Source organism: Nannospalax galili, unplaced genomic scaffold, assembly GCF_000622305.1.
Source record: "Nannospalax galili isolate Female #2095 unplaced genomic scaffold, S.galili_v1.0 scaffold180, whole genome shotgun sequence".
NCBI lineage: Eukaryota > Metazoa > Chordata > Mammalia > Rodentia > Spalacidae > Nannospalax > Nannospalax galili.
In genome coordinates this window covers 963,729-981,815 of record NW_008348199.1, presented here as the reverse complement: position 1 = coordinate 981,815, position 18,087 = coordinate 963,729, and the positions used below count along the sequence as shown (strand labels likewise).

Genomic DNA, 18,087 nt, shown 5'->3' with positions numbered 1-18,087 from the left:
CCCCCCCCCCCCCCCCCGCCCCCTTTGTTTTGTCTGGGGGGCAAGTTCTTTGAAAAGAAGGATCTGGAGCACACATATCAAGGACTGAAAGGCAGAATTTCAGGGACCAGGCTGCCCCCCCCCCCCCCCCCCCCGACAGTGACCCTATTATCTTTAGGTGAGGCTGTGGTGTCAGCTTGCTTGGGTCTCCACAGGTGATCCCCATGTTGGACAGCTTGCTGGGGTGGTGTCTAGCTGTTAAGCCAGCCTGGGAACCCTTCTGAGGACCGGATAGGGAACACCCTGTGCTCAGCCTGGCTGATGTCCCGTGGGAGCTGAGCCCCTTCAGGGGTAAGAAGGCACCAGGGCTCTCTGAGGGCAGGAAGGAACTGGGCCATGGGATGAAAGCGGGATGGGGTCATCTTCCCTCCAAGCTCAGTTTCCCCATCTGTAAAAGCAAGAGGCCAGGCCTCCCAGATGAACCCCTGAGGCTCCTGTTCCCTGGAGGAAGGTGCTGAATCACCCTTTCTGCCCCCTAGAAGCTCCAGGAGGAAGAGCACCAGCGCAATCTGTACTGGGACAGGTGCAGGATCCAGAAGGATCACTCTAGCCTGCTGCATGAGCGGCAGCAACAGCGCCTGCAGCGGGACCTACGCAGGGCCCTGGACTGCAGCAACCTCAGCCTGGCCAGGGAGCAGCATTCACGGTGAGTGCCAGGGACACCCCTCATTTGGTATGGGGGACCTCAAGCATGTTCAGACTAGGTGGACAGACCCACAGATCACTGTGTATACCTTAGGTGCCTGAGGGGTACGGAGTCACCTGGGGAATGAGGAAGGATTCTTGGAGGAGGCTTCATGGCTGAGCCCTGGGTCAGAGCAGTGACAGCTCACTGCGACAGTCTCTCCAGGCAAAGGGCTCCCCAGCTTTTAGACACGCCAGAGTCTCCTGGGTATAGGCCGAACCCCAGAAGTAGTCCCGAGATGTAGCCACGCTAGATAAACTGGCAACCTAGTGCTGTGCAATGTCTGCTCGCTGAGTAACCCTCCAACCTGAGCTGGTTCAGAAGGGATCTCAGGCTGCTCCACAACTCTGGCCACAGGTGGGTCTGTCATAGCTTCAACTGGGGCCTGAAAGGAACACCCAGACACAACCTGACATGGCACAGTCACACCCACATGGGTGTCCTGAGTCAGACTCACTGGCACTAGTCCCTCCTCCGACAGCAGTGTTACCACTGAGGATCAGTGGAGGGAGGTTCCTGTTCTAAGCTCATGAGGGCTGGAGTGAGTTCTGTGGGGTGGGGATAAAATGCCTGTAGGCTTCGCTCCACACATTGTCTATCTTTTTATCTCCTTTTGTCATTAGGAAAAAGCAAATGGATGAAGCCTCTACAAGCCAACCCAACGAAGACTATTTCTCACAGTTTAATACAAGAAGCCGGTAATAGAAAAACCTTCCTTTTTGTTTATAGTAAAGTCTGGCCAACAGAAGAGTCATATTTTTTGTTTGTTTGGTTGGTTTTTGAGACATGGTCTCTGTGCATCCCAAGCTGGCCTGGAACTCATAGAGATCCACCTGCCTCTGCCTCCGATTGCTAGGACTAAAGGTGTGCACCACTGCGCCTGACTCAGAGTCATACTTATTTTAAAGTGAGCCTGCTCCTTGGTCTGGAAGTCCCCTTGCACTCTCATCACCCTATGCGGGGAGTATACACTCTGCCCAGCTCTGCTCTGCAGGTCTCCAGTGTAGCTCTGGGTACAGTGTACGTGGGGCCCAGGTGGATCATTCTAGAGATAGTGTCCTGGGGCCTGTGTCTGCTCACTCTCCAGGTCCAGCTGCTGCAGTTGGTAGCTCTCCTGACTGCTAACTTGATCAGCATCGTAGGTGTCATTCCAGATGCACCAACACCATGAAGCATTAACTAGCTGGATTCTTACCACAGAGGGAGGCTGCCACCTTCACCATTCCTGTTTCTCTCATGGGAGAACCTGAGTTACAGGTGCACCCCAGGCTTATCAGAATCCTCTGGTAGGAAGTGTCAGAGCCCAGAATTGAACCTCTACACCCCAAACACCCCAAGTGACAGTGGCTTCCACAAAGCACAAATGACTGTTTCTTACTCTAACCTAGAAGCCCTGCCGACTGAGGAGGCCCCAGTGCTCTCTGCTGATTTCTTGGCCTGCCTCGTCACCACGCAGCTCCTGTCCCGGGAGTGCAGGCCTCTGCTCCAACTCCCACTCTGCCACACTCTGCCATCAGACAGAGCGCAGTGCACATTACCTACCTTCACATCCCACTCTGACTTGGGCTCCTTCCAGCAAGGGTGGGAGCCCGCCACACTGACCTGTTGCAAACACATTCTCTGGGAATTAGGCTAGGCTAATCTAATTCTAATGCTAAGTCTAATACTAATCGTTGCTACTGCCAGCAGCTGCTGGACTTTCAGGAAGGCTGGGCCATTCTTGAACTGAAGTCACCAAGGCACTAGGTCTCCTAGAACTGAGGTCACCTATAGGGCCATCACTCCTGGCAGAAATGTTAGCAGGTATACTTGGAGGCCTGTCCTTTACAAATACCTAGCTAGGCGCAGAGTTCAGTGGTAGTGATGAAGTGGCCCAGAACATTTGGACAATCACAGAACCCATCCGTCCCTTGCATGAGCCTCTCTCCCCTGGATCCCTCCACTCTGCCTGTGCCTCTGTTACAAAACGGGCCTGTCATCTTCAGGGATTCCTCCACCCTATGAACAGCGGTTACAGGTAGACCAGGCCTTTTAGGTTCTCTCGAGCAACATGGAATCCTGTGATACCAAGGCATTGTCAAAGGTCCAAGGAAAGTAAAGGACCCCATCTGAGAAGAGACCAGGGCCCAGGCCCCCAGAGATACTTCCTGAAGCTAGCTCTGCAGACTGTGCTGTGCCCACCTGTGGACAAGGGCAGTGTACTCCCTTTGAATAGCCCCACTACCAAACCCAGGGTACCTACCTCTTGAGCTCAGCCCGTTTCCTGAGAAGGAGCTGCTGATTTCTGTAGCGCCTAGTTGGACAGGAACACTCCCTACGGAAAAGGTGGGAGGCAACTGTTTCTAGGGAGTGGGGCTAACGGTGCTACAAACTGGACCGCTTCGACAGTGGCATTTTCAGTTCCTTACAGCACTGAGGGCTTGAGTCTGCAATGGAGATGTCAGCCGGGTGCTTTCTTACAAAGCAGTGAAGGAGGATCCTCCCAGTTCTCTGAGCTGCTGACATTCCTTGGTGGTCTTTGGTGGGTGACATCCCCTTCCCTGTGCCCCCTTTTCATGTGGCCCTTCTGTGTGTGTCTGTGTCCAGATTTCCCTTTTCCTAAGGATACCAATCCTAGCGAGATAGGGTCTACTCTAATTAGACTTCATGCTAACAGTTAGATCCACTATTACCCTATTTTCCAAGTAAGGTTACAGTCTGAGCTGTTGGGGATTAGGGGCACAAGTCACCCTATCACAGAAGTGCTGAGGGGCAGCTGGGTTCATTGATAATCCCTGGAAGGCATTCTGCTGATGGACCATTGGGGCTGACAGCCAGTGGTGGTAGGTCCTCCTGCTTTTGAGGAGAGGGTAAAATGTGGGAGGTAATGCCGTTTCACTCCATGAGCAACACTGAGGGCTCTTTAAGTCCAGGGTCTTATGTCAGTCCCTGGGCAGGAAAGGTTGTTCAACCTAGCAGGAGATTTGGGAGGAGAAGTTCATCCTTGCAAGGTGGAATCATATGTGAGCACGTGGCAGAAGGCGGACCATGCCAGGAGGCCACTGTGGCAATCTCTCAGTGCAGAGGCCCAGCATGGAGAGGCAAACCTCACCTTTGAGTTCCAAAAGGGCCTCCTTTATTTGAATTTAATCCTTATTATAAATTGTGTGTGTGATGATCCCAATGGAAGGCCAGGTTTGAAAACCCGTTTGCTTGTATTATGTGAGCCCTGTGCTGGCCACCAGCAGCGTAGCCATTCCCTGCATGGAGTGACCAAACACAGAGCTTCAGGTACTGGTTACAGCAAGGCCCAGCAGCATCACCGGAGTTTGTGGTCATTATAGGCTGGGTGATGTCCTACGGCTGGAAAGCAGATCCAGGGCCCATGTATGGGCCCTCTCCATGCTTTTCTGAATGACTTGTTAGGGTGTCACACATCCTACAGACAGGCTACAGAGGGCTTTTGTTTTGCTTTTAAATTTTATCCCCACTGCTTTTTACGAAAAACTTCAAGCACAGAAAAGCTGAACAAATGTACAATTTGCACCCACTGCCTAAATCTGCAATTAATATTTTGCTGTCTTTGTTTGATCTGTCTTCCTGTAGGCCGGCTTTTACAAATGTTTCAGTTTTATGCTTGCTAAATTGCATGTGGTGGCTCAGACCTTTAGTTCCGGAGGCTGAGGCAGGAAAGATTGATAGTTTGAGGCCAGCCTGGACTTTATAGTGACACCCCGTCTCAAAAAATACACACACACACACAACCACACACATTTAAAACAAGAGCTCTGAAAAGTTTAATTTACCCACAATTCACACACAGAAGCTGCTTGGGAAATGTCTGCAGTTTTATCCATACTCACCAGGACTTGAAAGTGACCAGCATGGTCTAAACAAGTAGATGAACAAACCATAAACACTGAGCAAGAGGTGATTACCCAGCATTTAAAGGAAGGCTGTGGGGGGACATGAATGCACATCACCAGGGAAAGAAGCCAAGCAGAAAGGGCTCCACGTTGTGCGGCCACCGGTGAGACAGTCTAGACAAGGAAAATTGCTGAGCAGCCAAGGGTTGGAGGGTGGCAGAAATGATGAGGCAGAGTGCAGGGGACTTGTAGGGCTGTGAAATTAATCTGTATGATATTTTAAGGTAGGCCTGTTATTAGACCAAGCCTATAAGCTGTCCAACATCCCAGAGTGACCCTGGAGGTCAGCAATGGACCCTGGCTACAATGATGTGTAGAAGGGCTGTCAACTCTTAACATGTTTCACCCCATGTGTAAGAAGACTATCAGAAACCCATGAGTCTCGTCTGTGACTGTGGCACAGTGATGAAGATAGTGGTGAGGGTGACGAAGCTGTCAGCAGCAGCCCTACAAAGTGGCCTGAAGAGCCCCTGGCACCTAGAGACCTGTACTCGGTACAGCTGGCCCCTTGACTCCATCAGAGAATCCCAGCGTGAGTCTGAGTGAGGCGAGGGAGGTTAGTTACTACAAAGAGGCTGAGATGCTACAGAGAGAGGTCCAGGCACTGAGAGGCTGAGCTCTAAGGACAGAGGAATATACCCCCAAGACATTCAGATAACTGAACCCTAAGTGCTATACATGTATAATAGCTATACATGAGATGTTAGGGGTTTGGAAGTTAAGCATTGTTGAAAGTAACCTATAACCAGGCTCAAAGATTAAGCAAAGTTTAAAAATTAAAAAGTGTATGAGCCCATTTGCTTGCTTTTCATTTCCTTTTGTAAATGAAATTGGTGACTTGTGAGTTGCATTGCTCGGGTTTAGGGATGCAAGAGCAGTGCTGATACGACCAAACTCGAGTCTCCAACATTTTGGCCTGAACCATTCAACCCATTCCTGTGATACGTCTTCCTTGAGGCACCCCTCGGTAAAGAGAACATTGTCTCTGTAGACAGTCTTGATCTCATTTGTGCTGTTGACATTCTATCAGGCAGTGGGACACCCAAACTAGATCCTGGGTGAGGGCCTTTGTTCCTTCTCATGTCTCCCGGTCTCTCTACCCTGCCTTGTAGTGGTCCTTGAGAACTCATGCCCACATGCCCACTCTTCTGTGGCCCCCAGAACACCAATTTATTCATAGAGAAGAAAGAAATCCCTAGCCAAAACCCTAATTTAGTAGTCTTGAGTTAGTTTTCCCAGGGTGACAAGGGGCTAACTGGAAAAGGACATGATGGTACCATTAGATGCTGACAAAAATCGGCTCTGGAAGAAAGCAGGCTGAGCTTGTACCCAAGCATGCCTAAGATTAAATTCCCCAGACTAAATTTAACCCAAACAAGGCTCATGCAAATGCACTAAATTCAAGAAAGCAAGTCACTGTAACGACAGTGGAGCAGCCGTAGATGAAAATGTTCTCAGATGATACTGTTTTGAAAGTGCCGGGGTCCTCTGCTCCCAGCTTTCATGACACCACCGAACTGGACTCTCTCCTGCTTTAAACAACAGAAAATGACTAAATAATTGAAGCAACTATTTCCAGTGGGGCAATCAATTAAGGCTGTGACCTCTGAGAGGGAAACGAGGTGAGCTGGCCAAGCTCCTGGAATTCCTTCCTGGAGGTGCTGTGCCCTGGGTGCAGGAGGGGCTGCATCAGGCTGTGTGAGGAGCCCAAGGGAGAACACACTGACCCCACTGGGTTCAGAGGTAGCTGGGGCAGGTCAGCACATAACCCAGAAGTTCTCAGTACTCAAGAGAACCAAAAACAGCTACATAAATACAACATGAGGGTCAGAGCAGCAGTACTCAGCAACCCACGTAATAAACTGATGAATGTATCCATAAAATGTGGTATATGGTATACTAAAGTATGGCTTAAAAAATGAGGTGGTGTCTGGTATAGGTGGCCTTGGAAACATGTCAAGGGAAGAAACCAGTCACAAAGGGCACACTAAGTATGACTGCATTTCTCTGTGTGACATGTCCAGAATAGGAAAAAAAAATTTGAGGTCTTTGAGACAGGGTCTCCCTGTAGCCCCAGCTGTCCTAGAACTCACTATGTAGATCAGGCTATCCTTGAACTCACAGAGATCCTCCTGCCTCTGCCTCCTGAGTGCTGGGATTAAAGGCGTGTGCCACCACACCCGGCTAAAGATTTAATTTTTAATTATGTGTGTAGGTATGTGTACATAAGTGTGGGTGCCCACAGAGGCTATAAGAGGACATCGGATCCCCAGGAGCTGGAATTGCAGGTGTTTGTGACCCGCCTATCATGGGTGCTGGGACTTGGTCTCAGGTCCTATGCAAGAGCAGCAAGTGCTCTAAACCACTGAGTCATCTCTCCAGTCCCTGAAGCCCCTTTTCTGTCTCTTTAGAGACAGAAAGCAGGTTAGTATTTTACCAGGGGCAGGGGCTTGGGGGTGACGGCTAAAAGGTACTAGATTCCTCTGGGCGGTGGAAACATTCTAAATAATAGCGATGGTTGACAGCTGTGACTACACCAAAGCCCACTGAATTGTACATATCTGAAGCATGAACACTGAGGATGCCATGGCTCACGGACAGTGTTTCCAAAGCCAACCATGCGTTCTCCTTGGGGTTTAGGGAGATGAAGATGTGTGTTCACACCATCTTTCACAGGAATGATGAGAGTTTATTCATAACAGCCCCAAACTGGAATCAACCACTGTCTATCAACAGGTAACCAGATGCATACAAGTTGTATTCCTAACAACAATCACAAGGCATAAGCTGCTGACATGCACCCTGAATGCTGAGGAAGAATCCATAAGCAGAAACATACCAGGTACAAAAGAGCACAGAACGTGAACGTCTACATGTTCGAAGTTTACAATCAGCAGAAGTATTCTTTGAGGGCAAGCAGCAGGGAGTGACTGCAAAGAAACACGAGGCCACTTGCTCATAGTGAAGGAAGTATACAGATAAAGACAGTCATCCCACCCCACCATCAGCAGGACTGCAGAGGGCCCCTAACCCAGCACAGCAGTGTTCATTGGGGTCCGCCCCTGCCAAATTTCTCCAGCAGGTGGCGGATCTGGCTCGCCTGCTCCAACCTCAGCCCTGGTGGTCTGTTCCACAAGGGCCAGAGCTGCAGATAGCAGGGTGTGGAGGCCCTTTTCACTGCCTGCACAGCAGCCTCTGTGTCAAGTGCTGTGGGACAGCAGGTCTCTGCACTCCTGATGCTACTCACACAGGAGACGCTGGGGAGAACAGAGCATCCCTGTGGTTAGACAGTGATGAAAAGAAGCTGCAGGACTTGGGAGCCAGGCTGGGAGCTACCTGGGGGTGGTCGCAGGGTGGGGCTTCGTCTCTGCTTGCTCCCTGTCAAAGGTGAAAGGCCCAGGCCTTGCTCTTCCCAACCCTCAACCTTCAGCTGCATAATGCTGAACCAGTGCTACTCTCCAGATCTGGCAATGTCAGCTTTGCCCGTTCTGTGTCTGAAGAGCTGCCTTTCATGAAGGAAGCCAGCACCTTATCCTGGCTCCAGAATGAGAACACAGGCTATAGATGCCTAGGATTGAACTGGGGTCTTTCCCCGAAGCAGTCTAGAAAACTTTGCAAACACACTTCTTTCAATAGAGCCAGAGGAAACGTCAACTCTATTATCCACTATTTGGGGGTCCAGAACACTCCAAGCTTATTGAAGAAAGGAGAGATAGGGCCGTCTCCTCTACACCAGGCTAGATTCAGGATCAATCACCCCCAAGGTTCCCATTTGGGGCTCAGGTTTACAAAGTGGCTTTGTTGGCAAGATGCCCAGGAGAACTTGGCAGAGCCTGAAGGCAAGACTTGACCAGACCCAGACAGTCACCACTAAATCTCTTATCCAAGGTCACTCAGTGTCCTTCGCTTGTTCTACCTAAGAGACCTGGTCTGTCCATGGCAGGCCACTACTGCTTGGCCCAGTGTTCCTTCTCATCTCAAACTCATGACCAGCAAGCCTTAGGCAGAATCATCAGCTTAGATGGGCAGTTCATAGCCCTGTTCCTGGCATCATCCTCTCCAGGAAGGGTCTTGTGGCTCAGAGTATAATCATGGGGAAGGAGCAGTGTTCCTGCAGCAGTGAACACATCCAACAATATCTGCTACCAGCACTTATAGTCGCTGCTGTTGAGCCAGTGCCGTGCCGAAGCAGCGTACATTATCTCATTAAAACCGCCGCAGTCCTTGATTACAGAATTCTTGTCCCCAAAGAAGATCTGAGGCTTAGAAAGGTAAACTGACCCCCGTGTTCTCAGGGCCAGTTAAGGGTGAAACGACATTGAGGCCAGTTTCAATTCTAAAATCTTGGCCATCTTCCTCAGAGCAGAGTCCCTGTAGTGAAGTATCCAACAAAAATGTAAGATAGGGTTTGAGGAGATGGCTTAGTGGGTGAAGGCAGTCCCACACACGCCCAACCCTGAGTTCTAGCCCTGGAACTCATGGGAGGGAACCAGCTCCAGAAAACTGTCCCCTGATCGCCATATGAACACATGTAATACACATACGTAATACAATTTTTAAAAGTTGAACTTTTGAAAAAGCCTGGAAAGATAACAGCAATTAAGAGTGATTTCTCTTTTTTACTGAAGACCTGAGTTCGGTTCCCAGCACCCACATGGGGTGGTTCTCCACCTCTTGTAATCCAGCTTCAAGGGATCTGACACCCTCTTTTGGCCTCTCTGGGCACCCACACACATATGGCATACATTCACACAAACACACAAAAAAATTTGAAAAATAAAAATCTGAAATGAGGGGTAGGCAGATGGCTCAGTCAGTAAAGGGTTTGCCACACAAGCATGAGGATGTGTTCGATCACCAAACCAATTTTAAAAGGCTGGGTTTGGTGACACACCTGTAATTCCAGTGCTGGGGAAGTGGAGGCTGGAGGATCCCTGGGCTCACTGGCCAGCCAGCCTAGCCTACTTGGTGAGCTCCAAGCCAATGAGAGGCCCTATCTCACAAAACAAGGTGGAGAGCTGTTGAAGACACCCAAAGCTGACCTCTGACTTCTAAGTGCAGGTGTACATACACGCAAAATCTGAGACGAGTTAAACTTAATTTGGACAAGAAAAGTGTTCTAGGACCTGATGTTGCAGATCAAAGTTGCAGTTCATAAGACTCCATCTGTCAGTGTGCTGGTGACACAACTGCAAAAAAGGTGCAAGCAGAAACAAGCCTATTCGTTGTGTCAGCCTGTGCCTTATATGATCATTTGGTAACTGGTGATTGGCTGTAACTCAGCTCTATGACTCTGAGACTCAGCAGCTTGATCGCTGGTGTACACCCTTTTGGGTTACACCATGTTTAAACATCCAGCTGGGGTACTGTTCACTATGTCTGAGGTCCACTTTGGGCCAAACTTTATCACCCAAGTTTGGAGACAGATTTAGAATGAACTTCATCCTGTTTAACAGAAGACAGGTAACAACTTTTATATGTATATATAACTTTAGAATATATCTCTAGCCCAGACTCTGTCTTAAATTCCAGGCTTGATTTGTCTACTTAGATACCTCATAGTCAAAATTAATGTGACCAGACAGAACTTCTTACCCTCATCCCCAGTTTATCTCTCCAAATCTTTCCACAGGAACTCCGTTTTTCAACTGCTCGGGGCAGAAAGTTCTGATTCATCACTGGATTTTCTCTCTTACAATGTACACGCACACACATGACAGAGAGAGAGAGAGAGAGAGAGAGAGAGAGAGAGAGAGAGAACAAATCCTATTGGTAAGTCTTCATTATATAATAATTTCAGCATGTCTCACCTTCGCAGCAGCCACCTTGGTCAAGCCACCCTCTCCTGCTCCTCAGCAGTGTCCCTGTTTCCCTGTTCCTCCCTGTCCACCCACATTCTTTCTCAACACAAAGTCGCAAAGTCCGAGAATGCAAGACAGATCTTTTCAACTCAGAGAAGAGCCAGACGTCCACATGACCTTGTTCCTGACTCTGCTGCCCTCTCACTGGCTCTGCCCCACACACTTCCTTGCCACGCCCTGATCCTGGACCAAGTTCATTCCCTCCTCAGGCATCCTCCAGCCTTACTGCTTAACGTGTCCCCTCTTTCAGATACCCACGTGGCTAACTCTGTCCCTTTCTTAGAACTCAGCTCAGCAGTTGCCTTCCCATGGAGGCTTTTCCCTGACCGACCCCTTCATAGGACAGCACTGTGTTCCTCCATGGCACATGTCTCCATGACACATGTGCCTGATACATAGAAGCATCATTTGTCCTCACGGCTGTGGGGTCTCTCCCTTCCCTCATGGGTCATTGGCCACTGTACCACGAGGACAAAGGGAGCAGAAGCGATGAATGGGGTCAGGGACGGCCAGTGAGCACTGATGGAAGAAAGCCCTTCTGGGGAGGCAGGTTCAGTGATGCAAACAGCTCCGTTTATTCAGTGGGATGTTAGGGAAAATACAGTGTGGAGGCAGTAGCCAATGCTTCAGCTGATAGGTGCTCATAGTATGCGTTATTTACATGTGGCAATAGGCTCCTATCGGGCAATGCCTAATTATATAGAAAAAACCTGGGGGTAGTTTTTACTCCAGGTAACTATGCCAAAGATCATGTTCCAAATAAGGCCAGGCGTCTGTACTTGGCAGCACTTTCCAAGTAAGTCAGGCAGAGAGCAGGAGCCCCCCACTGAGAAGGGGAGTCCTTCCATGTAGCCCCTTAGAGCTATCCAGACATGGAGAACTACAACCCTAGCAGCAGGGTTCCCCAACACATGGCCAATAGGATGCACCTTCTGCAAGGGCAGGGACTACTTTATTCCCTGCTATTCCCAGAGCCTTGAACGATATAGGACATGTTTGTTGATTGAGTGAGTGAGAGTTTCACAGTCTGAGCTGAACAAGCAGGCCTAGGTGTTAGAGTGAGCCTTGCTCACACATCTAGAGAGCCAAGAAGGAGGACTCTCCAAGGACCAGTTTGTCTGATTGAGGAGCTGCCAGGGAAGAACTCATGCTGAGACAAACAGCCCAGGTTCACAGTGTGACCTGGTATCTGACTCAGTTGACATGGCAGGGTACATGTTACCCATCCAGGGAGAGCACCACAAGTCCAAGCACAAGCACCCTGTGAGACTTGAGGGATACCAGGCCGCAGGATCTGAGAGACAGCTTGAGGTGTCAGGGAGCATGACCCCATCAAGCCTGGTGTTGGGGGACAGACAGCCCTCTCCTGTGGTGGAAAGTTCATGTCAGGAGGCTGGCAGCACTTGGCCTGAGTCTTATCCAACCTTCTGTTCTGTTGGTAGTCCTCGTAAGTCATATGCTAATAATGCTGCATGACTTCCGTGTGGACTCAGAGTGGCTGGATGGGGCTATTGCCCCAGAGAGCTTATGCTCTGGAAGGAATATCCATCCATTAAGGCCCTAGGTACAGCAATTAAGATGTGCAGAGGGAGCCAGGCATGGTGGCACATGCCTTTAATCCCAGCACTTGGGAGGCAGATCTCTGAGTTCAAGGCCAGCCTGGTCTATGTAGTGAGTTCCAGGCCAGCTGGTCTCAAAAAGACCAAAAAAAAAAAAAAAAAAATGCGGAGGGCTGAGGTGCAGGTCAGTGGAAGAGTTCTTGCAATGCCCTGGGTTTGTGTCCCAGCAGTGCAGACAAAAAAAAAAAGACATGCAGTCTAGGAGCTGGGAGGGGCAGAACTAAACAAGTAAATGCGTGGGCAAGACCCAGCTCAGACAGGCACCCTCCTTGAAGAATGGATGAGAGGGATTTGTTCTTCTCAGTGGTTTTATTGGAAACTCACATGGAACTAAACCACAAAACCAATCTGCTCCTCTGGACTTCAGATCAGAGTAAAAAATCAGGACCCACACAGTGTAGTGAGTAGCAGAAAGGACTCAGATGATGACACCTTGTCGAGGCCTGGCCAAGTTCCCCAAACCAGTCACACAGTCTCAACACGTCACCATCCCAGATGGCAGACAATTGATCTGGAGGTTTCTGCTGTCAAGGGTGATGCAGCCATCTAAGTCATTCGCTCCTTAAACACCTTTTACCTAGAAGCTTAGTGCACCAGGTAATGTTCTAGGCCATGGAATTCAAGGCAACACAAAACCTGCTCCTGTCTTTATAGAGCTTATATTTTGGTGGGAAGACAGAGACAAATGAGCAATAAAATCTGCCTCTGCACGTGGTGACTCATGCCCAAGAGCAGAGCAAGGAGACCGCAGGTTGGTTTGGGGAGGGATACTGCTGTTGAGGTGTCAGTGAGAGTCACCATGTGAGTCCCCAGGGCACAGGCTCTAGATGGGAGATGACTGTGCATCTTCCAGCCAGTGTGTCAGCAGGAGCTGAGGGAAGCAGGATTGGGCAGCAGCAGAAAATGAGCTATGATCCCTAGCTCATGAGGGCCTCTGCCAACCCGTGAGGACCTCTACGCAGGAATACAGTGTCAGAATCACCTGGAATCAGGGCCAGGAGCCAGCCATTAGTGTACACAGAGCACAGTCATTGGACAAGGCCAGCATTCATTTACTCAGAGCTCAGTCATTGGACAAGGCCAGCCATTCATGTACACAGAGCTCAATCATTGGACAAGGCCAGTCATTCATGTACACAGAGCACAGTCATTGGACAAGGTCAGTCATTCATTTACACAGAGCTCAGTCATTGGACAAGGCCAGCCATTCATGCACGCAGAGCACAGTCATTGGATAAAGCCAGTCATTCATGTACACAGAGCTCAGTCATTGGACAAAGCCAGCCATTCATGTACACAGAGCTCAGTCATTGGACAAGGCCAGCCATTCATGTGCACGGAGCTCAGTCTTTTGACAAAGCGAGCCATTCATGCACGCAGAGCACAGTTAGTGACAAGGCCAGCCATTCATGCATGCAGAGCTCAGTCATTGGACAAGGCCAGACATTCATGCACACAGAGCTCAGTCATTGGACAGGGCCAGCCGTTCATGTACACAGAGCTCAGTCAGTGACAAGGCCAGCCATTCATGCACTTAGAGCACAGTCATTGGACAAGGCCAGCCATTCATGTACACAGAATTCAGTCATTGGACAAAGGCAGCCATTCATGCATGCAGAGCGCAGTCAGTGACAAGGCCAGCCATTCATGCACGCAGAGCACAGTCATTGGACAAGGCCCTGGAGGGAGATGTGGCCTTGGACAGGCAGTTTTCTTTAGCCAAGGCAGTCTTCAAAGAGTGGCAGCCATCCCAGGGGGCAAGTCTGTCATCTAAGGATCTGGATGACATGTCTCACCATCCCACAGCAAGGGAACACCTCTGCAGAGAGGAGGTGTTTTAGTCAGCACTGAAGATGAGGTGGGGCTACAAGGAGACCCTGTCTCAAAAAAACAAAAAACCCAAAAAACAAAAAGGTCTTCTTCCAGAAGGATCTATTGAACTGAGCCCACTAGAGAGATCTGTGCTAGGCAAGGCAGTCACCATCCTCCAGTCAGGAGATGCCTGCAGCAGGTGGTTAAGTCAACCAGGTGTGGCAGCGCTGTGAGCACTGATGGAGCTTGTGCAGGGAAGTTTGGGGAGCCGAACCCACTGCCCACAGGTTTCTGTAGTGGGACATTTTTGAGAGGATGTTGACAGATTAGTGCACTAAGCAAGACCTGGTGATAAATCTAAATGACCTTTCTAATTATGGAATTGAGGTGGCTTATGTACTGGAATAGGTAGTCTTCTGGAATGTTCCATATCTTCCAGAGAGGAAGTGCTTGAAATGGGCAGTTTTTCCCCATTCTGTTTTCTGGACTCCCCACCTCTTTATGGCTATTGGGGGAGTCTGTCAACCCAGGATCAGAACCTTCATATTATACCCATCTTGCTACTGAAAGGGATAAACTGAGGCTCAGAGAGGGAAGGATTTGTTTCAGATCCTGTAGTACTGGGCAGGGATGGGGATCCAAGCTGTGTGTCTCTGTTATGTGACACTATTCCTGGGAAAACATGAGCAAACATCTACCCACCCCAGACAGGGAACCAGCAACAGTCAGAAGTAAGGAGACTGCCAGTGCCCAACTTGGTGAACTATGTAATGGGGTTACTTACAGGAGCAGAAATGACTCACACAGCCGTTATCACCAAAGCCCTCCCCAGCATGGGTGACAGCTCAGGAAAGCAGGAAGCCTGGAGTACCATACAGGCAGCTCACAGGTTGGACAGTGTCTTTTCCAGGCACCTTAGCTGGTCTGAGAAACTTCCAGGCAGCTTGACTGATCTCTGCCTCTCCTAGGTGGCTCAGCTGCTCTAAGCCTCTTGTAGGCAACTCAACAGTACTTAGGGGCTGTGCTTAGGGAGCAGTACTTAGTCTCTCAGCAGTGTTTAGGGAGTAGGAACTGGCGCATCTGGTCAGTTTCAGGGACTTCTGAAGTCTTTGGGTTGTTTACTTCCTGAGCTGAAGAGCTTCCCTGCAGGATGGAATGTTCCACCTCCCCTTAGAGACACTGTGTCTTAACCAGTTTACCTCCAAGATGGGAGGTTTTATCTTGGAGGAAAGTGCGACCCAACAGGCCCCAAGGCCCATTTGGGAGTTCTGTCTTCCATCTGCAAATGGCTCACCAGGTAGATCCTACAGGAGAATGTCCCTGCAATGTGTGCAATGGCCCAGTCCCCAGGAGTGACATTAGCAACCACACCTGGGGTCACTATGAGGAGATGGAACTAAACGGCTGGAGAAGGCTGTGGGTTCGAGCCCTGTAGCTGTTGGCATCCTGGGTGCCTTGAATCTGTTCTCTGGGCACCAGCCCTCACTCAGTTTCCAAGTTGGTGAAGCAAGTGATGTACCTGGCTAGGTGGGGTGGAGAGCCAGCTGGGCACTAAGATACCAAGCAGGGACAAAAAGGGAGGCATTCCCCAAACTCAAACCTACCAGCAAGCCCAGGGGAGGGGCACAGGTTTCACGTGCCGAGTGCATAAGCTGAACAGCTCAAGGAAGGCGCCGATCTCTGGACCTGGGCTCCCTTCATGTGACACTAGCTACACGGCTTGTATTCCCAAGCCTTGCTTGTGAAGCTGCACTGCACTGAGGCCTGGAGAGCCCTGGGTTCCCAGGACTGAGGACTTGATGGAGCCCAGCTGTCTGGGGGAGGCCATGCCATCTACCAGCAACAGCACAAGTTGGGGCTGCAGAGAGAGGAGCAGAGTCCCAGGTCATGGGGAAACAGAGAGGAAAGAACTTCAGCCTCCTCAGCTTCCTGTGGCTTCAGACAAGCCTCTCACCCCCACCCCTCACTGTAAGATGATCACCAGTGAGGGGTAGAAGGGGTGTTTGAGGCATGTATCCTACCCAACCCAGGCCAGTGTGATGCTATGGACTCAGACTTGGTGTCAGTGGGCCAGGGGGGGGTCACATTTCTGCACTCAAATATCTGCTGGCCCCTGTGTGCTTTTGGAAAAATGACTTCAATTTCCCAAGACTGAGTTTCCACATTTGTAAAATGGGGTTAATAAACACTGTCATCCTAATATTCTGAGAATTAGCTGGGAAAATTCATTAAAGTGCTTGGCACATAGGATGTACTTAAGTCATTACATGAAAAGCATGCTTCGGGATATCCAGGGCCATTGTGTGTAGCACGCCATGCTGGCAATTTTACATGGAAGGAGCCAAGATCAGTAAGATCAAATTTAACAGGGGGAAGGATAAAGTTCCCCATTAAAGTCCAAACCATGAGTTCTGCATAAAGACTTTTCCATTGCTGTTTTAGAAAAGTCTCCCCTTCCGGTAATAAGCCACTGGAACTTTTGCGAAGAAACAGCTGAGAGCACTTCGCATGCAAAGACGTGGCATTTGCCTCTTTTCTCAGTAAACAAGCCCTAATTAGCCCTGTCTGTGAGCCCCCAGTGTGAGGCTAGGCCAGGGATATGCCATTTGGCCTTCCCGAAGTTGAAAGTTCAGGTGACAGCCCCAAATCGCCAGAGTGGCTGGTCTTTGTCCACCCGGAGTCACACTGGAAAAGGATCTGCGAGAGTTATCCAACAAGCATTTCTTGGAATCGTAAATGTCTGAGGGTTGTTGCAATCCTGCAGATTGTCTTGTTTTCCTTATCTGTGGAAGCCAAGATTTTAATACTACATCTGTGTGAGTATCTTTTGATAATAAGAACCAAATGTTGTCGGTGGAAATGACTGGAAATTACACTGAGGATCAGAATGTTGGGTTTCAGATTCCCTCTTGGAAGGCCTCACTGAGAAACAAACACACAAGACGTTTTCCCTGTAAATCACCTCTGGATGTTGCAATCCAGGACCTCCTGCTGCCTCGTCTCTCCAAGGCCAGGGCTGGCTGGACTGCACAGCCTAGGCGAAGGCTCTGCTGGCTGCCAGTAGACGCCCCACAGTTCCAGTTAGACCTTCAGCCCCCACTCTCCGTCAAGCACCTTCTTTAGCCACTTCTAGAAACTTCTACTTAGATGCCCCATGGGCATGTCAGAACCAAACTCATCATTTTCCTCAAATCTGATCTTCTGTCCTTAGACACCACGTTGAAGACAGCCAAGCCTGGCCCTACAAGAGAAACCTGGAGGTCACTCCTGCCCCTCCTCATGCTGCCCCCACCAGTGTATGCCTATCTTCCTCTGCTGCCATCCCTTCTCATCCTGGCATCCAGGCCTTCTCCAGATGCTGCACCTTGTAGCAGCTCCCTCTTGCCAGACTCCAGCAGCCCCTCTGTCCTCCAAGGCCACCTCCAGCCAGAATGATCAGCCATGATCAAAAATGAGTTGGGGGAGATGGGGCAGTATCTCAGTCGGTTAAGTCCTTGACATACAAGCATGAAGACAAGTTCGATCCCCAGCACCCATGTAAAAAGTTGGTATGGTGATGCTCGCTTGCAATCCCAACGCGAAGGAGGCACAAACAGGCTAACCCTTAGAGCTCACTGGCTAGCCAACCTCGATAGATTGGCAAATCTCAGGTCCCAGTGAGAGAGACCCCCTCTCAAAAAATAAAGTGAGGAAGCTGGGGGATTACTCAGTCTGTGGAGGGCCTGCTGTGCAAGCATGAGGGCCTAAATCTCCATCTCCAGCCTCCATGTGAAAGCCAGGCATTGTGGTGCACATTTATAACCCAAACTGGCCAGTCAGCTTGACCAGTCAGTGAGTGCTGGGCTCAGGAAGAGGCACTGCCTCAAAATGTACAGTGCAGCTGCTGGAGAGACGCTGAGCAGCAAAGACTCTTCTAGATGACTGCAGTGCAGTTCCCAGCACCCACAACAGGGCCTAAAACTCCATCCCCAGGGAATCTGACACCCTCTTCTGGCCTCTTTGGACACCTGCACACATGTGCACACACACATAAGTTTTTAAAAATTAAAAGGTAAGCTGGAGAGCAACAGAGAAAGACAATGGATGTGGACCTCAGGCTCTATGTAGACTTGCACCCATGTACACATGTGTGTATGCACACACACGTACACACACAAACCTAGAAA

The 18,087-nt window shown here is 49.8% G+C and overlaps 1 protein-coding gene across 7 annotated transcripts in view; it reads left to right on the top strand.

Moving 5' to 3' along the window:
• The window catches only part of Ribc2 (RIB43A domain with coiled-coils 2), a 30,076-nt gene extending 12,412 nt beyond the window's left edge, over positions 1–17,664 (top strand). For 2 of the 7 annotated variants that reach the window (XM_029569169.1, XM_029569170.1), the window contains exons 6-8: positions 519–685; positions 1,348–1,422; positions 3,135–4,564. In XM_029569169.1, the coding sequence (XP_029425029.1) occupies positions 519–685; positions 1,348–1,422; positions 3,135–3,384 (492 nt within the window). In that variant the 3' untranslated portion in view covers positions 3,385–4,564. Of the gene's footprint in view, positions 1–518; positions 686–1,347; positions 1,602–3,134; positions 4,567–10,261; positions 10,909–17,132 lie in introns of those variants that run through there. The other 5 variants (XR_003851380.1, XM_008844692.3, XM_029569167.1 and 2 more) reach the window with 5 other exon arrangements.
• Positions 17,665–18,087: the final 423 nt, after the last annotated feature.